This window comes from Chelonia mydas, chromosome 2 (genome assembly GCF_015237465.2).
Source record: "Chelonia mydas isolate rCheMyd1 chromosome 2, rCheMyd1.pri.v2, whole genome shotgun sequence".
In the NCBI taxonomy this organism is placed as follows: Eukaryota; Metazoa; Chordata; order Testudines; family Cheloniidae; genus Chelonia; species Chelonia mydas.
This window is the reverse complement of record NC_057850.1, coordinates 86,606,684-86,633,494: the sequence shown is the minus strand read 5'-3', so window position 1 is coordinate 86,633,494 and position 26,811 is coordinate 86,606,684. Positions and strand designations below refer to the sequence as shown.

Sequence of the window (26,811 nt, the reverse complement as noted above, 5' to 3'; positions counted from 1 at the left end):
CTGAAGAGTTCTAGTTTCTTAGTGTCTTTTTTTCCTTTGTGGTGCCCTTTGTAGACCTGGATTTCTCTTGCACCACTGATAACAGCAGAGTTCCTGGATTTTGTTAGAAATAGAAATGTCTGAAAACATTTAGAGGTACCTGAGTATCTCTTTCCACTTGTTTAGATGTGGGAGGAAGAGTGGCCTGAGACAATCAGATGTACCTTCGCTGGTTTGAGTATACCCCGGTTGGTTGGGAGTGCAATCCTGGCTGGGGATGTGGAGTTCAGTATTGTTGGGGCTGGTGTCACTGCCTCATCTGGCAACAACGATGATTCCTTGGGAGAGGATGAAGGTTACTGCTGTCCCTCTGTCACCTCAAGCTGCTCACAGAAACCAATGTCCTGCTTCATCATGGGTGGTCTGACTAATGACACCACAAGTGAGAGCTCGCTTTCTTCCTTGATGTGTGAGAGGGGGATAAGCTCTGGGACATGTGTAATGATGCTCTCCACTAAGGCCAATATGGCATGTTGTAAGGATACTGGCCAGGTCAAGGTAGGTCACCGTTGTGCCATTCATGTCTTGCTTGAGGGGAGGGTCCTAACTGAGAAGCCTCTGGTATCCTCCTTAGGGTCACTTTCTGACCATAGGGGAGAGGGGGTCTGCTTGATGTCAGTAAAATCTAGTAAGTTGGAAGTATTCTCTCTCGAAAGATGGTACCTTAGAATGGTGTAGCCTCTGAGCCAGAATGTTTCAGCAAAGGACATCAGCTACTCCACTAGGATATATCTCCAGACGCTGATGGGCCTAGCCATTAGTACTGATGTCACTGTCAAGTTGTCACTCCTGTGTGCCATACCAGCAATCTGTGTTGCATTTCCAGTCTTAAAAGCAGTGGAGGACTTGCAGACTTTATCTCTGGAGGACTGGTATTTATGCCCTCCTTGCAAGATGATCCCATGTGGTGTTTCGAGCCAGGTTTATGCTCTGTCCTGTCCCGCCTCTCTGTTGCTTTTCAGTGCCAGGGCATAGGTATGAGATCTATCACTACTGAGGTTGGTGCCAAGACTTTTGTCATCGGCGTCAAGGTTGTCAGTGCCAGTATCGTTGGCACCCTCAGTGATGCCTTTTTTCCTCACCAGATCCAAGATCATGGTGCCTGCTTGAGGGCATGCTCACTAATGAGAATTTCTTTGGTTCTGTTCTGGCAGTTATTGCTTCCTTAGGGTCAGAAGTGGCCCACATGGACTGCTTTAGCAGTAGTGTTTCCTTGAGGACCCACAGGTCAATTCAAAGACCTGCACACTGAACACCAGTCCAGGATGTGGCTTTCCCCTAATCAGAATACTCAGACTATGACCAACACTGAGTGGGATGAGGCTGTCACAGGGTGGGCGTGGTTTGAAACCTGACAGTTCTGAGTCTGCCAGGAGGTGTGGCAGTTAGCACAAAGTGCCTCATACTGCTGTGCAGAGGACTTACTGGAAAGTTTCTCCTTTCTTTTCTTTGGAAATATCAAATTTCGGGGTTTGTGAAGTAGTAGTTCTTACAAGATTTGTGAAAAAATGAATTTTGAAGTTCTGAAGGTACCACTTGCTGGGTTCTCTCTCGCTGCTATGGGCAGTAAGAGGGAATGGAAGGAGGGTTGCAGCTGCTCTGCCCTTTATGCCCTTTCATGGCAGCATGAGGAGGCAGAGCCCCAGACACTACTACTCAAAAGACTTTGATCTCACATGCAAGAGGTGCATGTGTACCTACAGTGGGATCCACACTGACACAAACTCAATGAAGAATTTTGTGAATCTGGGCTGATTTTACTTAGAGTATTTCTTACTTGAGGAATTTTCCATGTACTTCATAGACAATATCCTTCTGGGATTTGGACTGGATTGTCTGCCTCCATGGTAGTGGTTTTGAGTCTGACTGTCAGTTGTATTTGTGGTTTGTTTTTTTGTTTTTTTTTGCCAAAAGCATATTGTCTCCTGTTTCATTATACAGAAATGACTATATAGCCCAAGTGTTATGTCAGACACTTTACTGAAAAATGAAGTAGAAGATCTTTTTCAAAAATATAAGTATCTTCTGTAGTGGAGGAATAGTGACAGTTACAGGTGAAGTAAACTTGCTTTGTCTACAGATATTTTTATTCAAATTTATCCAGTTATGCGAGTTCTCTTTTAAAATAAAATAAAAAAAAATCAAAATGGGCAAGTGTTCACACTATCTTGAACAACCTGAAGCTTTTACCTTTTTTAACCCCCCCACCCCAAAATTCACATACAATATGTAATTTCATAGTAAAAACAAAAAAATAGACAGCAAAGAAAAATATCCTCAAACCAAAATTTAAATAAATTCCCCCACAATGTACATGACAACTCTGCCTCTGTGAAAAACTGATACTGCACATGGGAAAAAGTTTATTTTTCATATCACTGAATACTGCTTTTTAAAAAAAATAATACTCAGCACATTGACTTTCATATGAGTAACTAAAAGGGAAGAAAAATGTTACTTCATCTAATATTTGTTAACAAATCTTCACTCATCCACATTATCCAACTTCAGGTGCACTATAACTGCACATAAAAAGACTTCTTAAGAAGAATTTTAAACAAACAGCGTTTAATCCTTCCATAAAGAATGCTCAACTGGAAACATAGTTAACCCTCACGCGTATTAGCATGGACAGCACTAGGAAGAACCACTGCATCCAGCATGCTGCTAGCTGGCCAGAGGAACACAGCCCTCTGGTGCAAAGTGAGCAAGATGTTCAGCTTCAGCAAGGGCACAATAAATGGTTCATGCTTCCACTTGGGGACCTCCAGGATATCAATATTCTCGGAGGTTGCCCTGCCTGAAAGGACTGAAAAAACACAGCTAATGACTAGACCACTCATAAGTCCGCCCCACACCTGGAAAAAAGTGAATGGGAATGTAGAAATCATTTCAACTGTATTTCCTACCATGATGTATGATGGCTTTCAGTGGTGCTCAAAAGGTACAACTTAAGTGGCCAGTATTTTTTGTGTGAATAAATTAAAGGCCATCGATATAAAGTATCATCTTCTGACTTTGAATTAAAGCAGCCATTTTGATAGAAAGGAAAACGTAATTTATCATGGTCAGACAAAGTGCTCTTTCATTTTCCTTTCAAGACCCTTCCATCTCTGCAGGACAAACACACACAGCACCAAGAGCCCAGGGAAGAGACTCGCCTACTGTGGGGTAAAGAAAAAGAGTCCAAGATGAGTTGGGAGAGATTCTAGATAAAACGAATCAGCAGATAATAGTTTCAGAAGGAACAGACTGCATCTCAGAAATATAAGGATGCAAGAAGGGTGGAAATAGAGAGAGGCTGCACAGGAGAAAGATTCATGGAGCATGACCATAGGTTGAGGGAGGAAGACAGAGCGGCAGAAGGAGCTGTTTGAGTGATTACTTGTGCTCGCTGCTACCAGACTGCAGGCTTTAGTGACTCTTTCGGCATCTGCTCCAGCCCCATACCGAGTCCCCTTCACACTTTCATCTGGCTGTATCAATTCAGAAATCCAGCACTTTCTTGAGTCTACTCCTGGCAAAAAGGTTCCCCCTATTCCTCACAGACATTGTGCAGAACACAGAAGGCTATAAAAATGTTGTCTGCATTGACAACACTAGCGTCCAAATGGTTTTGAAGGCATTGCCACTGGGATTTCAGTCTGCCAAATGCACCCTTCACCACCATCCTACAGCTAATTAGCATTAAGTTGAACTTTCTTTTGCCAGGTCCTCTAAAATCAGGGGACAGTTTCATAAGCCATGGCAACAGGAGGCAAGCAGGGTCCCCTAGAGTAACAGTGGGGACAGTGACTCCATTTATAACAATGTAATCTGGTGGGAATAATATCCCAGTTTCTCCAGGAAGGTAAAGTCCCGATGTTCAGAACATTCTGGTATCATGCACCCTGCCAGTGCATCTCACATTAGTATCCATGAATCTGCACGTTTGGTTGACAAGGGCCTGCATAACTATGGAGTACCCTTTTCAGTTTATGTACTCATACTCCTTCCGAAAGGCAAACTATGGGGACAGGAGACCCATCAATGGCCCCAGTGCAGTTTGGAACGTCCATTCTCGCAAAGCCAGCAATTATTTCAGGAACATTTGTAATGCCCATCACCTCTGGGTACATCACTGTCCTGATGGCCTCACAAATCTCTGCCACAACCACCTGTGCCAGTTGATTTGCCAACTCCAAACTGGTTAGCCACAGATCTATACCAGTTAGGGGTAGTCAGCTTCCAAATGGCTACAGCGACCCCCCTCTGGACCTGCACAGCCTTCCTCATGAGGGTGTCATGGTGGAGGAGGGTTGGGGCAAGCAGGGTTTCATGAACCTCCAGAAACACCTTGCTTTTTCATTCAAAAGTTCTAGACCCACTGCTGGTCATCCCAGCTCCATATGACAATGTGATACCATCAGTCGGTGCTTGTGGCCCTGCTCCAGAAGCACCAGTCTACCTGGGGGGAATCTGCATCTACAGCAATAGGCATGAGCAGCATCTGCTGGGGCACGGCTGGTAATCCACAGAGAGCTGCCTTTGGCAGGCCAAAAACTGCTGCTGAAATGTCTACCAGGATTTTGAAGATGCTTCACCTGATTCCTGAAATTGGACAAGCGTGAGGTGGAGAAATTCTTCTAGTGGGTCAGGATCCATATCGATGGCTCCAGCTGATGGGAATTTCAAAATGGCTTGGCTGGTTGTACTGGCAGACTAAAACCATCTAAAACACTTCTAGTAAGTTCCTGAGAGATGGACAGACAAGTTCTCTCACAATCCACTAATGAATCAAGCCCTAGAGCGACTACTGATTGACAAAGAAGCTAGGAAACCTAGGACACGATGGTATATGCCCACAGAAGCTGAAGCTTTGACAGGTTTTGAGGGTTTCCAGTGCAGTAGTGGATGCACAAGTGTGTGCTTAGAAAACAGAGATTGCAGACGCAGGTCACAACGGGGATGCCCACAATGCAATTAAAAACCTGCAGCTGGCCCATACCAGTTGATTTGGGCTCTTGGGGCTCAAGCTGTGGGGCTGTTTAATGGTTCTAGAGCCCAAACTCCAGGTCTACACTACAATTAGACAGCCCCGGAGCTTGAGTCCCGTGAGACAGAGTCAACTGGTATGGGCCAAGCACAGGTATCTAATTGTGGTGTAGACATACCCAAAGACCCAGGCTTACTATGCTGTGTAGACATACCCATTGATGTCAATGACGCCAGGATTTCAGCCTCAGTTTTTCTATTTTTTGGTTACAAAAAGCTGTTGATCTAAAAGAGTTTCACTTGTACTTCTTGGGCTAGATTTTTTCAATTTCCTTAAGCAACATGTCTAATCAGTTAGATGCACAGTTACTACAACTGAATACAGTATTTTAAAAAACTGGTTCCTAATTTATGGAAGATGAATTCAGCTAGGATATATGGGTATAGGAAAAACACAAGGACAAATGACAGAGATATATCTATCTTTGTTCCAAGTGTTATCTTGAGATCTAACTTTATCTTTATAAAAGATTAGGAGTGGAAGATCAACAGAAGTGGCTTATAATTTGTCAACTCTCTAAGCTCTACATATCTAACTGAGGCAAAGAGAAAATATACTGTGAAATGTCTCACAACTGGCATACTGGAGCATCTAAAGTATCTGCTAGTTATCACAAAAAAAAATCTTTATCCTATGTTCCTTAGAACAGATTAGTGATGCTTTGTGGCTACTATCTCTCTCACACCCTCCCCCCACCCCCCCTCCAAATTGCTCCACTTGAGAAGCTCCAGCAAACTGGACGCTGCGTTTTGATAAGCTATACTTAAACAAAATGGGTAAAAGATGTAGAAATCTAGGCTGAGGACCTCCACGGTATTCAGGATCCCAACACCCAAATGCTGTGTCCACCAATACCCACATAGTAGTACCTCATGAAGGCTTACAATGACCAACAGTTTGTGGCTTGAAAGATTTCTACACAAAGACAAGACTGCCCAAGAGGCTGTGACACAAGAAGATGGCTCACACTAACACAAACAAAAAAAAACTTTATTTAGTGACAGTGAAGGTTGCATTAGGACAATGGTTTTCAACCTTTTTTCATTTGCAGACCCCTAAAAAATTTCAAATGGAGGGGTGCAGATCCCTTTGGAAATCTCAGACAGTCTGCAGACTCCAAGAGGTCAGTGGACCACAGGCTGAGAACCACTGCATTAGGATATAGCCCCAAACACCCAAAACCTTAAGAACATAGAAATGAGAAAAAAGTTTCCTATATTCCTTGCCACCTTCATATTGGCTACAACACTGTAGACAAAACTCCATAAGGCTTTCAGTTCCACCTCTAAAAGCCACAAAAACCAATATGTACCCTAACTTCAAACTCACACGAATAGAAAACCTTATTGATCTCAAATGCTCTTTTATCATTCATCTGAGAAGTTCCTTCTTTCCCTTTAACATTGCTGAGGTCAGATCTTTTTCACTTCAGCTACAAGAGTAATTGCTAGCTTGTACGAGGAGTACCCACTAGAGGGGTACTACTGAACACATATTGTCAAGTATCAGGGGGTAGCCGTGATAGTCTGTATCCACAAAAACAACAAGGAGTCGGGTGGCACCTTAAACACTAACAGATTTATTTGGGCCTCCTTGTTGTTTTACTGAACACATACTTTCCCAGAAAGTTGCACGACAACTCGCTAGGCAACAGCGGGTAACCGGAGATTACAAATCCTGGATTCTTTCCTTGGGTCTGAAAAAGCAATGTAGGGTAGTGGTAAATACAGGAGAACAAAAGCCACATACATGTGGATTTATCAATCTAAAAAGTAGCATGATTAAGTGGCTCAGATTTGAATCTATCATATTAAAGACCTGGGTTTTATTCCCATCTGTGCCGGAAGTGACCTGCTGTAAACTCTCTGTTAATATATTTATGGGGAGGGGCAGAGGAGAAGATGGCAGTTCATACTTGATTGAAATCTAGAGCTACGGTCATGGCCTTATTTGGCAGTAAGAGTGACGAAATGCATGTTATGTGTCAAAGCTCTGTCCTTGCCTCTGTGGGTCCTGCGTTTCCTGGCGGATTTCGCTAGCCTCAGAGGCTCACTGTGACCCTCCACGTAACCCTTCTCTCTCTAGAGACAAGGGTCACAGTCTACTGAGCCATTTTCACCATAAGCCGCGAGGGAAGTGAGGAGAAGTTATCCTTCCTTGCACAGTCTCTGTTGTCTCCCAGTCTCACTGATTAATTAGGGGGCAAAGGTGTGTGTCGGGGGGGGAGCCCAGGCCCACCCTCTACTCTGGGCTCCAGCCCAGGGAGCCTAATAGTATCAGCTATGGTAGCTGACCTTTTAGAAACATGACATGTACAATTCCCTGGGCTACTTCCCCCACAGCAGCCCTCACTTCCTCAAGCTCCACTTCACCCTTACCTCAGGGCCTCCTTCCTTGTGCCCGATATGGTGTGTACTACTCAGTCTCTCCAACAGCACAACTTCCTCCCACAGCTCCTGACATGCACACCCATCTGACTAACTGGGAGGCTTTTAACTAGTTTCAGCCAGCCCCTGATTGGCTTCAGGTGTCCCAATCAACCTAGCCTTCTCCCTGCCTTCTGGAAAGTTCTTAATTGGCCCCAGGTGTCTTAATTGACCTGGAACAGTTGCCATTTCATTTATCCTGGTACCAGAGATATATTAGCTCCAGGCTAAACAAATCCATCTCCCACTACTTTTCTATAGCCATCTGGCCTTGCCCTGTCAGTTAATGTAAACAGTCAGTAGGAGGGAGATTTAAACACATGGTCTCCTGGTTCCCAGCTCAGAGAACTTTCCCTTAAGTGTTTGCCAAATGGTGGGTCCTGACTCACCAGTGGGTCACAAGAAGGTTCTCCATTGGTTACCACATCCAGGGCTGGATGAACCTATCTCTGTGCCCTGACCTAGGCAAACATACACTTTTCACAGCCTGGTGTGGCGGGGAGACTCTTGGGGAAGGGGAGGGATGTTGGACAGCGAGCCTGTGCTGCATCCAGTCTGCATTGGCAGCTCCTGTTCCATGGGGTGGGGCTGGGTTTGGGTTTGTCTACCCAGCTCAAGGCATTGCAACCTGGTGCCCGGGGTCGCAGTGCTGCTCAGGTTTGGCACGGCTGGAGGCTGCAGCAGGTCTCAATGCCCAGAGAAGGGAACTGGGCCTAGCCGCACAGGACAGACGCTGCCACTGTGGGGTGAGTGTAGGCATGCTAGCTCTACAACCCTGTGGCCCTCCTTCTTGGGGCCTCGTCTCCACCACAGGCCAGGATTAGGTTTGTGGTGCCAAAGCTGAAGGTGCATATATGTAATGATGGGTTGCAAAGAAAGAAAAAATGCAGTTCGTTGATTGCCTTAGTAAAAAGTTTGGGAAGCGCTGCCCTAATCTACAGGGTGTTTGATGTGTCTGTGTCTGACTGACACACAGAGAAAACATGTTTTCAGAAGTCCTCTGCAGACTGCAGTCCATCATACAAACTGTTATGAGGGTGAAAAGAGTTGACAGTGGTGGCTTCATGTTGATATATTTATTGATAATAGTGTTAAAAACATAATAAAAGTGTAAATAAGAAGGTATACTTTTAACTAGCATATATGGATTAATATGAGGCAAAACTCAGATCCAAGGAGGTTATATATTTTTGCCTAAAGGGACTCAGTCTCAAAGAACTGTTTGGTGAATTATAACAACTATGTATGGTCTTGGAGGGAAGGTCAGATTTTGTATAAGAGCATTGAAGCCACCACAGGGAATTGCCTTGCATATTCCTGAGATGGAACAGAAGGCTCTTTATCCTGATCCTCCAGGTTCGCTGTCTATCCTTGCCTGATGAACACTCATGTTCCTCAGAACTGGAAAAGGCCTTACCAAGGGAGGATGCCCAGGGCAAAGCCCCTTTAAATCTGGAAGTTTTAAAGAAGACAGGAAAACGTGCAGTGGGTGCACAGTGAGAAATCCTGACTATGACCTCATCTGCTCCCATGCTGTTGGGGACAGAAAGGGAGGAAAAGGAGAATGTAAGTACAGCCCTCTGAATAAGACCCATTTTAATGAAGAGTGGGTCCATCCAGGGCCATCCTTAGGCATATGCAGCATACACAGCTGTGTAGGGCACCTGAAAATTTGGGGCACCCCTGGGTCTTAGTGTCCACCCGCCTCCCACTTTCTATCCCTGTTCTGACCCTTTCTGCAGGCTCCCACTACAACTGGCTGTGGCAGCTTGGTGTGTCTTCCTCCAGAGGGGATCTAGTACTTAAAAGTGAAAAAGCCTTCCAGACCTATTAGCACAACACTGAAACTGTTAAAGAGCCATTCAAGTGGTAATGAAGCCATTTAACAGGCATTTGCCAACCCCCAGGTATATACTGTCAGTTTCTGAATTTACTGATAAAAAACAGTTGTGCATTACTGTAATATTTACTCAGAACATGTTAGTCTACAGGACCTTAGTTTAAAATTAGCTTTAAAATATTTCATTAGTGTGTTGCTGGAGATTATAAAATCACATCTCTAAAAAATCCTTGCATAGATTTTTAGATGTACAATCTGAGTATTCATCTTTAGCCTTAAATGCTTGGATCTTCAGACACACAGTTTTTTAAATAAATCCTTCAAAAGACTATCCTTATCTAAAATACACATGCAAGCCCAGGCTACTGTCGGGCACAGGGGCACCAGTTTAATAATACTGTATAGGGCCCTATAAATCCTGAGGATGGCCCTGGGTCCATCAGGAAAGAGACTTCCAAATACCCAGCTTCTATACATTCTGGCCTTAGCAAAGGCTAAACTGAGAAGCTTATGAGGCAGGATAGAGTTGGGAGAGCCATGAGGTGGAGGTGGGGGGTCCTTCCCATTTCTTATTTCATGCTAAATGGGCTACAGAGGAGAAAATCCTATGGAGAAGAATACTGCTCACAGGAAGGTGCCTTCTCTGCAAAGGACACAGAATGGGCACCACCAAACAGAAAACTTACTGGTGGAATAATCAAAATTTTAACTCTTATCTCCCCCACTCTCTGTTATGAAGGCAAACATGCATGCTAGAAAGACCTCATAAAGCTCTAGAAGTAGCCTTGAGAAGCCAAGAGGCCATTAATAGGTTTAGGACATGAATCTTCCAGTCAAAGATGGATAAACTAATCATCCCTGATCTGAGAAAGCAAAAAAATAACTCTTTAGGAAAGTGTAGTATGTGAAACTACACTGGGAGAGACTAAGCTAGATGTATTTAAACACAACCTAAACTACCCAGACTTACTGGGATCACTGACAAATATATGTGTTTACTATAGAGACTTCACTCAATATTTTTCAACCGACAGACAGGAGATTTCTTGTAATGGTCACCTCCTGAAGAGTTTCAGAGTAACAGCCGTGTTAGTCTGTATTCGCAAAAAGAAAAGGAGTACTTGTGGCACCTTAGAGATTAACCAATTTATTTGAGCATAAGCTTTCATGAGCTACAGCTCACTTCATCGGATGCATCCGATGAAGGGAGCTGTAGCTCACGAAAGCTTATGCTCAAATAAATTGGTTAGTCTCTAAGGTGCCACAAGTACTCCTTTTCTCCTGAAGAGTGTTCACCTGACTTAAGTCTTGGGCTGAAGAATCTTTAGGTTAGATCATTTCTTAATTCTAACAATTTAAAAAAAAAATGAAACCATCAAGCCCACTATCACTTCCAGAATATTAAGAAATACACTAATAAACAAACTGAGAATAACTGTGTGATACTGAGGACTTCAAGACCCAAAACAAAAGGCAGCGGAAAGACTAACTGAGGAAGCTGTATTATACTAGTATATTTACAACAATGTTGTATATAACATGTAATATTAGTAAATAGTGCAAATTACAGTTAGCCATCTACCTATTTATGTCTGTGTCTGGAATCCAATACAAGGGTAAAGACAACAGGCACAAATTAAGTAACAAAAAGGGAGGCACCCTCAGGAAAATCTGGCCATAACATTCTACAAATTTTATCAGGAAGACTATGATTTCAGAGACTCTTACAGCTGAAGTCTTTAAATTTTTTTTTTTACTTCTCTGGGCAATGGGTGAAATCTGCATATATTTGATTCTCTCAAACCTTCATAGAAATACATTTGGTAAGCTATGCTTCTCATCTTACATTAAGGACATTAATGGTATTCAATTCTTTGTACTTTTTGGTACAATCCCTAGTTATTTTTGTAAACTACATAATCAGAGTTTATAATTATTTTGCTAATGTTATGTAGCTATTATAAATACTTCTCTTATTCAAAGGAACTATGAAGGACTTTGAATCAACACCAACCACATTTTTGGCAACTATTTTTTACTTATTTAGTGCCCTTCATCTAAGTATCTCAAAGTGTAAGATAAGTATTATAAGTAAATTGACAGAGTTTAAGCATAACATTTTCAGAACCGCTTAAATTATTTATGAACCTAAATCCCATTGACTTTCACCTCTACCAAATAGCTTAAAACATTTAAGTAATGGTTAAATTACTGGCACTGTCAGATTAAAAATAACATTTAAAGAACAAATTTCCCTACCTACATTACTACCAACTCCTTAATTTGTTAAAACTGCTACAATTCTTAATAATCTTAATTTACTTTAAAAAATGGAGGGGTGGGGGAGAGAACGGAGGTCCTAAAGAAGAAAATATAATTTTAGCACTGATTTCCCTTAGCAGGGCTTTTAAACTGGAGAATGCTTTTAAGTATCAGAAACGTTTTTTGTGCATACCTTTTACATATATCGTGCACACATTATTGTCTACCTTCTATTATGGGGATTGCTGTGATACCACTGCTCATTGCTTATGCAGAGGAAACCATGTGCACTCAGGGGCAGTACCCACAAACATTGGTCAGCTTATGCTTTTCAGCAAATGTTCTCTGCCCAACATACCAGAACCAGGGATAACATTTTCAAATGTGCCCAAGTGAACTGACAAGAATATGAATGTTGTACAGTGAGCTGAAAACATGCCATTCATTGAATACACACCAAAAGATCTTGTTACTTACAGTTGGAATGCATATCTTGCTCAGGGGGTTGCCATCCAGTAGGTATGATCCATTGAAGGTCACATATTCATCATAATACTGAGGTGCCTGAGGAATAACGCTACACAATAATTTACGTTTCTCTTCTATTTTTTTCCTTATATGCAAGTATTCAAAATATGGATTTGCTCTTTCTGAACTGTATGGCTGAATCTCTTCGAGTTTCAGAGAATCTACAATAGCTGCCAAAGACTGCTGGGTTTTCTCCTTAGCTTGCAGTAAAGAGGGATTCACTTGTACAGGCTGAGGCACACGTGACACCTTTCTTTTGCGTGGATGGTGTACTTGAGCATCATCTTCCTCAATTAATCTTATCCTTCCTTTTATAGAGGCAGCTGACTCACAGTCTTTTTCTGATGTTTGTGTGCAACCAGTAGAATTCTGTTTACTCTGACTAGCAAGCACATTTGCTCTATTTCTAGTAATTCTTTGAGGAACTTCTTGCTGATCTGTTTTATGATCCTCAACAGTTTCTTCTCCTTCTAGTTTAACTGTCTGACTGTATTTATGTACTATTTCTTGTGCAGTTTGCTGTGAATTATCTTCCAAATTAGACAATGGGTATTGTGGCAGGTCATGTGTTGAAATATTTTCTCCGCCATCTATAGTGCAATTATTTTTATTAGCTGATTCATTTATAATTCCTTTTGGTATTCCTGCATTTAGTTCACATAGATCAATGTCAGATTTACTATTATTTAAATGTGCTGAAACCAAATTTTCTAGTTGGGCTTTTTCATTTGGGGTTTCTTGAGTGTTAGCTGTGCTGCTATCTACTTCATCAGCACGAGAATTCTTGTAAACAATTTTACTGAACGCATAAGAATTTGTATTTAGTTGTGAACAAGCATCATTTACCGTAAAATCCTTTTCTGACAGTAATGTAGATAGAGTACTAGCTCTTCCAAAATTCTGTGAAATATCCTTAGTGACGCTTTCAGGATATACAGTGATAAGCACACTGGCCTTTTTAATGTTTGATGGGAACAAAGTGTTTTCAACTTCTCTTGTATTATTGGTGTCTGTGTTCAAAACAGAACTTGTAGTTTGAACTAGATTTTGTTGCTGTTGTACAAATATTGGCTCTTGATTGCTAATACCTGGTAAAGATATGTGTTTAGACATACACTCTATATCTGGGAGTGGCTGGATATGCAAAGAGCAGGGCGACTGTGAAGGTAAAAATGATGCAGATTCCTGAAAACTTGAATTTCCCACAATTTCAGTGTGTTGAGGTAAAAATTCAGACAGTTTCTGCTCTTTTAATGTCCTGTTTTCAGAATCAGGCAATGCTACGACAGTACTAGTATCTTGCTCTGACATTCCATAACCAGAGCAGTTGGATCCATTATTTAATGAATTAAGTCTGTCAAAAGGCACATCCCATGATTTAGTTAGCTGATTCAGACCACTTTGACTATATGGCTCTAGATGCATATGAATTTCTTCGGAAAGGCTCAACTGAGCAGTATTTTTAACAATATTTGCATCCAATGTAACATGCTTGTTGCTACCAGTTTTAGTTGGAGAAGATGTAAAATTGGAATGTGAACCAGACATACTATTTTGAAAATCCCTTTCAGTCAAACTACAAGAAGATACTTCTGGTTTGGGAGAAGTGCAAGTATGACTTGGGACTCCTAGTAAAACACTCTGACTATTTTCTTCAGATGATCGAGGCTGTTTTGCGTGTTCAGAAATAACACTAGGCATACTGCATCTTCGCACATCTACAACAGGTCTACAGTCATTTAAAACCACTTTAACATCTTCAACAGAAGCTGATCTAATGTAGGCTGGTGGAAGTCTGTTTGCAAAAGGAGGTTTAATGCGCTCTGGCAACTCTGCTAGGCTATCAGTCTCCCTTTCAAGAAGGGCCGGTGATTTGGCCAAAAATGGTGATTGTGAAAAGGACATTTGGGAATCAGAACCTTCTAGCATAAAGTCTGAATCATATTCAATTATGGGTCTTGGAGTAGTTACTGTAGTATGGCAAGAATCTTCTGAACTAGCAACTGAAACCATTGACACTGACCTGGAGCTTAGACCTGTCTTTTCACCTTCTGACCTAGGAGATCTATTTAAGTTGTTATCTAAAACTAATGATGACTTTCCAGAATTTGTTAAGTTCCTTGTGTCTACAGATTGGGATCTACTACTTGTAGCATCTTTCGGCTGCTTCTCTTTCGTGTAAATGTCTGACAATTCTGAGCTTTTTGAACGAATCAGCTCTTTGTTTTTAGATTCAGTTAGTGAATGTTTTGTTTTTTCTTTATCTTTTATCTTGTTAAGTTCTAAACAGGACCGATTCCTTAATCTTTCCTTCTCTTTTTGTTTTATTTTTTCTTTATGTTTCCTATGCCACTGTTCAATTTCCAGATCTTTGAGGCTAAGCATTCTTTCAAAACTAGTTTGCATTAAATCATCATTCACTAGTCTCTTTTCTTTAGGTCGAGTATCTTTTGGTGCTGATGATGGTTTAGGCTTAAGTTTTTCAGATTCAAGTTTTAGTTTAGGAAAATTATTTTGCTGCATTTTATCTTTGTGTTTGTCTCGTTCTTTATATCGATCTATGTCTTTATCCTTTTTATCTTTCTCTCTACCATCTGGAGTTTTCAGCAATTCATCTTTTGGTTTCTCTTTCAAGGACAATAATTTTTCATGCAATGCTTTACTACTGTCTGAAATATTGCATTTCCTTTCTTCTTGCATGTGCTTTGAGTTTGCTGCTGTTAAGCTGTCTTTATCTCTGGACTTTTCCTTTTTCTCAGCCTCCTTTTCTTTGTCTTTATTTTTGCCTTTTTCTGGTTTACTATACTCACTTTCTTTTTCTGATAGTTTGACCTTTCTCTCAATGCAGTATTTTTCTTTGCTTTCAGACAGGTGTCTGTCTTTGTCAGTCTTTTCTTTGTCATGTTTTTTATCAACTTTTTCTTTGTTTCTTTCTTTGTCATCAAGTTTTTTAATAGTACTAACATTTTTTATCTTATCATTTTCTTTATGACATTTATCAACTTGCTGGGAATTTATCTTTTCCTTTGCTTTTTCTATACTTTCATTTAGCTCTGCTTTCTCTTTCTCTGGCTTATAGTCATGTTTTATCTTTTTCTCTTTATCTAAATTTTTTCTTTCTATCTTCTCAATGTCCTTTTCTTTAACTGAGATTCGCCTCTCAGCTTTTTCTCTGATGTTTTTTTCCTGCTTTTCAGTATCTGCTTCTTTTTCTACTAAATGCATACTAGCTGGCTCATCTTTAGTACCTACAGCTGAACAGAACAATTCTGTTTCTTTATCTGTGAACATGTTCTCTTTTTCTTCTTTTGTATCTTTCACTTTTTCATCCTTAAATAATTTTTCATTTTCCTTTCTGTTTTTTTCTTTTTCTCTCTCATCTTTAAAACTTCTCTCTTTCTGGACATGTTTCTCTTTTACTGATTTATCTTCTTTCAGCATAGTTTTTTCCAGCTTTGATTTTCTCTCTGAGGGAAGAGATTCATGGTCCATATTTAACAATATATCTTCAGTTTCATCACTTTTAAAAAAGTTCTCTTTCCAAAATTCTCTATCAAACTCAATATTTCTTTGTACCTCCTTAGCACTATCTTTGTGTTTGTGTTTTTCCTTTTCCCCATCCTGTTCTTTTTTGTGCTTGTCCTTTTCTCTTTCTTTATGCTTCAGTTTATGCTTTTTAAGTGTTTTACCTTCCTTGTCGATTTTTTTCAGCATACATTCTGAATTCTCAAATGCTGAACTGTTTTCTTCCTCTTTAATTTTAGGACTAGATTTTTCACTCAATTCTAAGTGAAAATCTTTCTGATGCTTGCTTTTTTCTTTGTGTTTGCAAGATTTGCCACTAGAACTTTCCACTAGATATTCAGAATCTGTATTATGATCATACCTAACTACTTCAGATTGCAATGATATTTCAGAACCTCCAGGTGATAAGCATGCTTTAGTGTTTTCTTGCTTTAGTGGTGTTGACTGCTTTTCACTTAATCCACAGGGATGTTTAGGAGATTTGCTAGCAGTAATATGAAATAAGGGTAATGAAGAATCTTCTTTTGGACTAAAAGATTTTTTAAACATCTCCTCCTCTCTAGCTTTGTCTAAAGAATCTAGTCCAGAACTAACTACATTTGTCACTCTAGTATTTTCCTTTTCTTGCTTTAGTTCTTGATTCTCTTTATTTTTGCTCTGATTTTTTAGCTTCCTTTTAACTTTCCCTTTTTGCTTGTGGTCGTTTGAAACAATGTATTCTTTTTTCATTTTTATATCAGAGTTTGGAGTTTCTGTGATAGAACAAGGAGGAGAGACAACCTTTTTGTCTTGAAGAATTTCTTCATCTGAACTTTCAGAACTTGAGTACAAAACTCTGGACGGTTTCTGTTTTTTACTTTTAAATGATTTTGGAAAAACAACTTTTTCCTGTTTCACAAATAAATTATTCTTTTCTATTTCAGACTCATCATCTTTTCTTAGATCCTTTCTAAGAATACGTCTGTCATCAATCATTTTTATCTCATCTTCATCATCATCTTTAAACTCATATTCATCAAGAGCAGATGAAAGTGGTGCCTTACTAGGGACCATCTGCTTGCTGTCAATGACTAGAGATTCTTTTTCTGTTTCAGAATCAACATTCCCGTCTACACTGGAAGGATTTACAGATGGAGTCTCTTCAAAATCTAGATTGAGAAGACAAAAACAAAGAAAATAATGATGGAGATACTGACAACTCTGAATCATATTATAAATATTATGGACATGTATGGATAAATTATTCATTAATTACAGAGATAAAATCTTCACGACAAAATATAAGTTTACTGTTGCACAATAGTTTTATAAAAGACAGCATAAAATATCACCTATTAGAGAATTCACAAGTACTATTAGAATATTGTCACATACTCTATACCTCAAAAGCCAGTCCTTTTAAAGTAGTAGTCTGACCTAACCAGACATCTTTTACACATACAAACTTAAAACCAAACAAAACTTTTTTTTGCATCCAGTAAGATTGACTATGGTAAACTTATTTACAGCTTTCAAATTCACAAAACAAAGAGCAAGAGTATGACTAATAATACATTGTGAAATACGTTTGTATACAGCATATAACAAGCAGTATATTAGTTTGTGACTTGTCAAAATCAGGGTTACATTACTTTATATTTTCTACAGTTAAGTGAATACAATGTAATACACTGGTTTCATGCATTAGTTTTTCAGCTCTTGTGAACTAGGACCAAGTTCTCATTTAATTCAGTAAGAATTTGCAAGTCTTATCTCAGTTTAATCACAAAATTGCCACTTATGGCTTGTCTACATGTGGGGTTTATTCTGCAGTAACACGAGTTAGTCTGGTGTGAAAATGCCTGCATACACACAACGTAATTCATTACAGTGCCCTAACTCTGCAATCACCGGTTACTCTAGAGTCCTCTTTCAAGCTGTGCTAAGTTTGATAGAACTTGAGGTAGTGCAACCTACTGTTCATTTGCATGTAATGCTGCCATGCACTACTCTGGCAGTCCTCCAACTGCTATCCCACACTACTTTGTGTGTTTGTTACTGATCTGTCTGTTTGCCTGTGTGCTTTCCACTGCTCTGAGGTCAAGTTAACCAGATGTCCTCCTCCCCTGCTTAAAAACTGGCAGAGGGCCAGCATCTGCCTATTTGCTCTTGAATTCAGATATATCAGCGTCACTGCATATTACTCCAGAAGTATTACAACCAGCCTCGAGCAGCTGCTTGGAGCTGTGCAAAGAGCCTAGATCTCTTCACCATCTGTAGAGAAGCATTGATGCAGCAAACTCTTGTGGACAGTCAACAAATTAAAGACGTGTTTGTGGACATTGCTATGCAGATGTCTGCAAAGCGTCTCCACCAGGATGCTGACCAGTGCCAGACCAAAAGCAAACAGCTCAGGAGGACTTGCATTAAAACCAGGGATGCCAGGAAACAGTCGAGACAGAATATAGTCTGTCCTTTTTTTGAGGAGCTGGACAGAATTTTGAGCAATAACACCACTACTGAACCCAAAGAGGATATGTACCCTGCTACCCACCCTTCTCCCATGGGCCTCCCCCCACCTCCACCGATGACAAGCGGTAAGAATCATTAGAGGAGGAACATGAGGAGAGCAGTAAAGAGCTCTCCCTGCAAAGCCAGGATCTCAAGACCTTGAAACCAACTGTGTAAGAAGCAAGTCCAATTCCCAACCAGATACCCAGGCTGAGATTAAGGAGGCAGATCCTAGAGAGGGAGCCTTAGCATGTAAGTATCTGTCTTTACAGCATATTATTCTATTCTGCTGTCCTAGCTTCTGTTCCAGGTGCCCCATGACCACAGCCATTTTTGACAGATGTGAGCTAGGAACCTTTCTGAGTCTCCAGCCCTTGCCTTCCTCGATTCCTTGGATCTCACTGTCTGTTCTCCCCCCATCCCTCTACATGTTTTCAAAATGGTGGTTGGTCTAGTCAGGCAGTCGGCTTCTGTCTCATACTAATGCCCCAACCATTCACTGTTTACAGGCCCATTTCATGGAGGGCACATACCTATTTTCCTTTTCTCTCCCTGCATCTATCCTGTGGGTCTTGGGTCCATTTGCTCTCTGAGAAGCCTGAGGTTGGAGAGGGAAAAACACAAAACTACCCGAAGAGAGCATTGCAGTGTCCAGAGACAGTGTCATAATGACAAAAGACACTATGGAGAAAAAGAGGGATGTTCAGAGGCAACCAAGAATCAGAACATTCTGCTGCTAGCAGGCACACAGACAATCTAATGCTCTCAACCAGGACCCAGCCATCTTCTGCAGCCCCTGGACAATATTGGGCACTGGGAACACCAGCATACGTTCTCTGCTGCACCCCTGCTCCCAAAGACCATTTCCCTCCCCAGCCCAAGGTCAGGGCAGTGAAAACAACTGCACCTGGTAATCCAGCTTTTAGAGCCATCTAATGCCTTTGATTTAGAGCCCTGACACTGAACACCGTAAGGCCCAAGAACAAGAGGCAGAGGCAAAGTGTATACTTACCCCTCCCCATTGCTGTGTTCTGCCCTCCTCTGTACTGTGTCACTTTAAAACTGTGTTTCATGGTTGTTTTAATTAAAGGTTTATTTCTGGTCATTATATAATAAATTGTTTAATAAGAAAAAACATTAAAAATTCATTCATGAAGAACTGACAGTACATTTTACACAGAAATCTTTAAACTGAGCACGTCATAGGTTTTTACAAAAACATAAGATAAAAGAAGTGCCACAATGTGCTACTTGTACCACCCCATCAAAGACACTGCAATGCTCACAATCCATTTGCCCCTCTCCCCAGGATAAAAGCTGGATATACAGCTGCACAATTTAAATGCTCTGAGTCTCAGGCCTGAAAGCAGCCGCAACAGGCATCCCTGACAGTTATCCTGGCGGTTTCCATTTTTCAGTGGATGTCTTGATGGATGCTAAAACCTCTGAGCAAGTTTCTGCATCTCAGCTTACCACCCATCATTAAGGCTTTCTCCCTTAGTCTCACAAATATTGTGCAAAATACAACATGCACCTATAATCTTAGGCAAGTTTTTTTCTGCAGCCTCTAACCTAGCCCATAAGCAGTGTCATTCGTTTCAGATGGCCAAATGCACACTCAACTGTCATGCTGCAACTACTGAGGCAACAGTTACACAGCTCCTTCCTTCTGTCCAAGTGGCCTGTAAGTGAACATCTACACTGGAATAAAAGACCTGTGGCACAGCCGCAGCTATCTTGGGTCAGCTGACTTGCAGGGTCCCAAGATTGGGCTCCAGCCCAAGCCTGAACGTCTACATACCGATTTTACTGCCCCGCAGCCTGAGCCCTGTGAGTCCAAGTCAGCTGACTCAGGCCAAGCGCGGGTGTTTAACTGCTATGTAGACGTACTCTGAATGGCTTCCTTAACCAGGGAAGCAGAGGATAAAATGGGTCTCCCAGGATGACCAGAGCAATCTCTATGCCATTGGCGTCCACGGTGATCCAGGGGCAAACTCTCTTTTATTCATTAAGGTAAACAAAACGGAGTTCTGAAAGATCCTAGCATCATGGACCTTCCTAGCATTTATGTTTGTAAACCTTTCATGGTGGTCAACCATATTCTGGGAAGACCCTGGAGAAATACCCTTTTCTGTTGATCAACTCTGAGCCTTCATGTGGAGTGCAAATAGGCACATGGGTCCCATCAGTTGCTCCAATACAGTCTGGGAACCCCATGCATGCAATCCATCAATTTCCTGACCACTATCAAGCTTTATAGCCCAGTGCAACAGTACCTTATGCATGGCATCATATCCTTGCATGACCATGGCCCCAACAGTCAATCTCCCTCTACCAAATTGATTTGCTATGGACTAGTAACATGCAGGTGTGGCCAGCTTCCCAATTGCAATGACAACCCACTCCTCAGTGGGTATGGGGCACCATACCTTGGCACGCTACTGCTGCAGCAGTTTCAGGGCTACTTCAGCACAGATCTAAAAAAAGGTTGCCTTTGCTATCCTGAAATTCTCGTGCAACTAGTGGTAATTCCAAGTCTTCAGAACAATCCTCTCCCACCAGTCCTTAGGCTGGAACAGTGTTGCACTATGTGAAGCTGATCTAGGAACTGTACATGTAGTAGCAGTTGCTCGGTGTCATCTTCTTCTTCCTCCCATCTCTACTGATGACGCTGCTGCTGGAGAAGCTGCTAGTGTGGTAACATCATCTGTTTGGTGGTGCTGAAGGTGAAGTCCAAATTGAAGCCACCCAGCTTCAAGAGCTCAAACAAGCCCAAGCAGCCTCTGTGTATTCACGGTTGCCAGCATAGCGGTGCAAAAGATTGTTGGGTCCATGCTGGCTAACAGCAATTCAGAAATGGCATTAGCCCACCCAGAAAGCGATGAAGCATGAGGCAGATCAGAATCATGGGATTTTTTAAATTCCACTGGCTTCTGCTATGCACCCCACAATGCACACTGCTCACCAGCAAAGCAAAGGCCCATGAGATACCCTCCCAGAATGCCATACGCTTAGTATCCAAGAAGCCCTCGCAAATGATGCAAATTGAAGGAGGGCATAGCCATCCTGCATGTACGCGATTAGCATGGCTTATGTACCGTGCATCAAAAAGCATGTGTCAACTCAACTAAACCCCCTGAGTAAACTAGGCTTTTTTTTTTTTTTTTTTTTAAAGGGATATGAAACAAACGGTCACATTGTTATGTAACTGAAATAAAAAGTTTTCCTCCTTCCTAAGACTTGCATTTTAAAGCTTTTTTTAGCTAACTGAAAAGATCAGGGGAAAAAACAAACCAGAATTATATACTCCCTTTACGGTATAACTGTATATCTAGATTCTTATATCGGACCAATAATGGTTTTACTTGAATACACTAATCAGCATGTAAAAACAGGGTCTTAAAATGCAAAGCGTTAGACAACCTTAACTACAGGTGTTGCTACAAACTCTTCCTCTAAAAAACTGTGCTAGCAATCATTACTAAAAGACGGTCAAAACATGCAAGCTGAGGTGAACAAATCTATATTCTTTTTTCAAAAAAAAATAAGAGGTTATTTATAATGCATTTTTCTAGTACTGTGCAATTAAGGTCTAACTCTCTAACCTGAGCAACTGTCTTCATCATCAGAAATAGGCACCTCCTTTTTCAGTAGCAGTTCCAGTTCTTCTGTTTCTGCTACATCAACTGGTCTCTCCCCATGTTTGTTGGCCTGAAATGGATTTCCACCATGTCGAAGCAGGAGCTTCACAATCTGCAATGTGAGAACTTGGTTTTTACATTTTGTAAGAGCTAAGAAGTGACCTGCAAAATACATACAAACATTAATTGTGCATTCTTCCTCATTTTTGACTTCTTGAGTAATAATCTCCAATTTGACATGGGCTATGTATACTGTAATGACATAACAGGGTGCTCCAACCTTTTACCTACGGAGGTCCAGATGGCAGAACTGGACTTCTGGGTTGCATCCTACCTGCTGAAGTGGGATGGAGCCCATCAGATGAAGGAGAAAAAATGCACCCCCTTCCCACACAATTAAAATGTTTACAGTTGTTTGGACCTAGCAACAGCAGGGGGAGCAAAGGAAGGAGCCGCTCTTCCCTCTTGTCCCCTCTGCTCCAGTCCTGCTCGCACTCACCCAGCTGCAACTGCTCAGGTCTCCATTACTCTTCTTGACCCATCCGCACAGCACTCTGCTCTGAGGAAGGGGAAGTGGCACTTCAAGAAGTGTAGTGACAAGAAGCCTCAGGTGGTTTTGGGGTTTTAGGAAGAAAATGGCTGTTAGCCACTGCTACAAGATGATGAAAAATTGCAGGACCACAACTTTTTATTAAGAAAGAATTTACTTGTTTTCAAATTGAAAAGAAGTTCTAACAATATTTTTTTTTAACTAACTGAATCAGACAAGGCAGCATGGTGAGTTATTTTTACCAAGCATGCATTCCCATGCCATGACGTATTCCTCTTCTTCATTACTGATGGCTGTCCCATACCTTCATGCCAGAATTCTCCTCTCCTTCCAACATTAACCAGCATTCTCCTTCTCTTCAGACCCTTTCAATATCCTGCACTATTTGGCAGCCAGATCTGAGTGGTTGACACTTCTTCCTGGAACGATTTAGCTCTCCCTGAGTGCTTGAGGGAGACAGCAGAGGAGCTGACAACTGAGAGTGCAGTAACTGAGGTAACAACCCAGCATACAGCAGCAGCTGTGGCCTGTAGTACAGGCAATGGCAGTAGGCAATATCAATACAAGCCTTTCAGTGGTGCTTGAGGCTCAAGAACTTCGTAGCGGTAACTGGTACGAGAGAAGTGTTTGGCTAGCATATTTTTTTAAATGCACAAGACTTGAAATTTAACTTGTGATTAACAAAAATGAACAGGCCAGACAAAATCAGTGGGGGCCAGATGTGGGCCATCTGAACCACATGGACAAAAAACATAAATTACACTATATAATATAATTAGTAAATTGTAAACGTATGTATTCTATAACTGGGTTTAGAGGTACAACTAGATAAAAGAAACATTTGTCCTTTTGTAATTCAGTAGTTGTAAAATGAATTTCTGGTAACTTAGTATACTAACTGGACAGCTACTCAGCTCTCTCAAGTAGATGAACTAATAGGAAGATTTAAAAATTTTGTTGCCATCATTCATTAGGAGAATAATCTCTTTCCCATTCCCAAATACTTTTTGTAACAAAACAAACCATTGAACAAACAAGAGGAAACTACAAAATCCTGTCTAAAATTATCTTCCTTGCCTGATGATCTAATCACATCACCAACCCTCTATGAATCCCTCCAGTGGCTCCCCATGTCCACAAATTAAAACTTCTTGTCCTTACCTTACAGGCCTAGATAATTCTGCCCTGACTCATGCATCTCTGAACTTGTTTCTTATCACATGATCCCCTTAATTCCTTTGATGATAGAAACTTTCATGCCCCTTTTGTACACTTCTTCCACAACTATCTTGGTGACTTTGTCCATCCAGGTCCTCCTACATGCCTAGAATTCTCAATTTTCTGTTTTCCAAGCCACTATCCTTTTCTTCATTCAGCTCCATTCTGAAGGCCCTCTTCTGCCATGATACCCACAAGAAGGAAGTCAATAATTATAATATAGCAAAAAACTTGTCATTTCCGACTCTAGATTTCCCAAATTACCCTAATCTTGTTAAGAATGTAATCCATTTGATGTACAGATGATCTATGTTTTTATTTCTTGTACAGTGATTAAAGCACATAGCTTGATTAATAATCCTTATTTTAAGTGCTAACAAATAAACAAAAGATCAACGACTGGAGCATCTAGTTTGCAGAAATCCTGCACAGAGATAAAAAACACAAATCCAGAAATGGAGAAAATAGATGGAGCTAAACCTACAGAAATAATTTCAATTTCCTTAAGAATTCAATACTTGCTGTCAAGTCTTGAAGAGTATTAGGAGATCCATTTATTTATGGACTTATGTATGGAGCTAGGTAAGTGTATGAAATACTATAAAAATACTCTCTATAAAGTATCAATTTAAAATATTTACTAGAAGCTACAGTGTAGTTTAGAAGCGTTCTGTTGAAAAACACACACTGTAGAAAAAGCTTTAGGTAAAATGTTTTGGTTTTTAACCTGCTTCCATTCAATAGCTTTTAGAGTCTTTCTACATTTTTTTGAAGCAGAGAGTAGGGCAAAAGATCTGTCAAGTGGAGTACTGACAAGGGCAAAAAGCAAGACAAAAGATTTTAAGATATCACAAAGAGAGCAGAATCAGGATTATATGGTCATTTGGTAGAGACTACAATGCTTTTTTCACTAGATTCAACATTTGCACATACAGGTATTTACTTTTTTTTTTTCCTAAAGCATACTTACATCTCTATGCCCACTGCTAGCAGAATCATGAAGTGGAGTATCATCATCCAGCCCTTGTGTGTTCACATCTGCTCCTGCTGCTATCAGAACCTTAGCAACATCATAATAACCAACATTACAAGCTTCATGAAGCGGAGTCCAACCTGTAATCATAGAGGTCAGAATATTTAATTTTTGATCTTATAATATTAATGTATTGTTTTTAACCAAACAAACCACTTGAAAACATCAGCATAAAACATAATTGTTATGTAGGGGAGGGGTGAGGGGGTGTGTGTGTGTACGTACACAACATATATATCCTAAGCCAATTCCTGTGCTATACTGGACTTTATATACATAATGTGGCACTATTGTAACACCTTCCATCTCAGGATCAAATGTGTTTTATAAATCTTAAGCCTCACATTAGCACACTAGAGTAGGTAAGCATCCTATATTTATTATGATTAAACTGAGCACAGAGCTCACAATGCAAGTCTGTGGCAAAACTGAGAATCTGACCAGAAAACACCACCCTAATTATACACTTCATTCTTTCTTGGTAAATAAATATTTTAGACACATCATTATTTGATTTATATGCAAATGACTGAATCAGCCTCCATTTGGAATTACAACAAACCTCCACCTTAAGAAATTTGCTTATGCTAATTGCCAATCTCTGTTCTTCTAGAGTAATGGAACATACAACAGTAATGACTGACAGTTTCACATTGTTGAGTACAGGTGTGAATAGCACCTACCCCTTATCAATCTAGATAAGCTACTGACAAATAAACCAACCAATTTATTTCCTGGTATTTCTTAGTTATTTATTAAAGCCACTAGTATTAATTCTCATCCTCAGGGACTTCAAGTTCCATCTTAAAAACTCATCTGCCACCAAGGCTGCACATTTTCTCTACCTCACTCCTTAAATCGACCTGCAGCCCTAGTTAAACTCCCCCATTCACCAAAGGGCCATTTACTTGACTTGGTCTTCACCAAGCAGTGCTCACTCTCCCTCTCTCTGTTGCCGAGTTACCCCTCTCCAACCATCAGCTGGCCTCTTTTCAGCATCATCCAAGAGCCTCCCCTCTCGCCCCATACTTGGCCTTTCTGTGACTTCCAGTCCATCAGTATTGAAGACTTCTCATCTGTTCTCAGCCTTTTCCTCCCTTGATATGGCTGTTGGTTCTTTCCATGCACCAATCTCCTTCACCCTTGACTCTGCCCATCTCCCATCACAAAGTCTGTCCTATCAACCCCCCATCCCTAGCTTCCCACCTCTCCTCCCCACCGAATATCTATCTCTGGCAAAAATCCCAGGATGAGGCTGATTTTGTAGACTACAAATTAATTCTCTTCCCTTTCAGTTCTGCTATTTGCCTAACTAACTAACACTACTTCTCTAACGTAAATGAATCTCATGCCTGCAGCCACCTTTTTGCCTGCTTTGATTCTCTCCTTTCCTATTTGTTCCACTTTTCTTCCCATGCAGAATATTATAGATTTCTTCCAACAGAAAATTAGCAAGATATAGGACCTTCCCCTTCTCCTCCTACAACTCTCTTTTCCTCCTTCCCTGTCAAAGACACAGACATTTGTCATCTGCTTTGCTCCTAATACCCTCACTTGCCCCAGTGACCCCATTCTGTCTCCTGAAACTTACGCCCACTCTCACCTCCCCACTTTCTCTGCTCCTTAACTTCTCACTCTCCTCTGGATCTGTCCCCTTATAATACAAGTATGCTTTAATCACCCCCATCTTAAAAAATCCCCATCCTTTACCAGCTCCATTTGCCTCTCCAACCACTGCTCCATTTCCCTTCTCCCTTTCATCTCTAAGATCACTGCATCCATTTTTTACAATTGCTGTCTGCAGTTCCGCTCTTCAGATTCAAACCTAGACCCTGTCCAATCTGGTTTCCACCCATTGCACTCCCTTTAAACTGCTCTCAATAAAATGTCTAATAACCTCATCTTATCCAATGGACAAAACCAGTGCTCCATCCTTAGTCTCCTTGACCTTTTAGCTGCTTGTGACACTGTTGCCCATGCTCATCTCGAAATCTTAGCCTGCCTTGGCTTCTGTGAATCTGTCCTGCCCTGGTTCTCCTCATATCCCTTTAATCATTGCTTTATCAGCATGTCCACCAGAGGATCCTCCTCAATGCTCAACCAGCTTTCTGAGAGGGTTCCACAGGACTCTGTCCTTGGCCCCTTATCAGTGGGTAACCTCACTGACAAACTCAAATTCAGCTACCATCACTATGCTAATGACTCTCACATCTCCCTTTCTCCT

General features: G+C 41.0%; 1 protein-coding gene across 5 annotated transcripts in view; it reads right to left on the bottom strand.

Moving 5' to 3' along the window:
- ANKRD12 (ankyrin repeat domain 12) overlaps positions 1-26,811 on the bottom strand; it is a 115,414-nt gene that overhangs the window by 18,023 nt on the left and 70,580 nt on the right. For all 5 annotated transcript variants that reach the window (XM_037892847.2, XM_037892848.2, XM_037892849.2 and 2 more), the window contains 3 exons: positions 24,525-24,667; positions 21,751-21,898; positions 12,080-16,803 (listed from right to left, as the gene is read on the bottom strand). In XM_037892847.2, the coding sequence (XP_037748775.1) occupies positions 12,080-16,803; positions 21,751-21,898; positions 24,525-24,667 (5,015 nt within the window). The remainder of the gene's footprint in view (positions 1-12,079; positions 16,804-21,750; positions 21,899-24,524; positions 24,668-26,811) is intronic.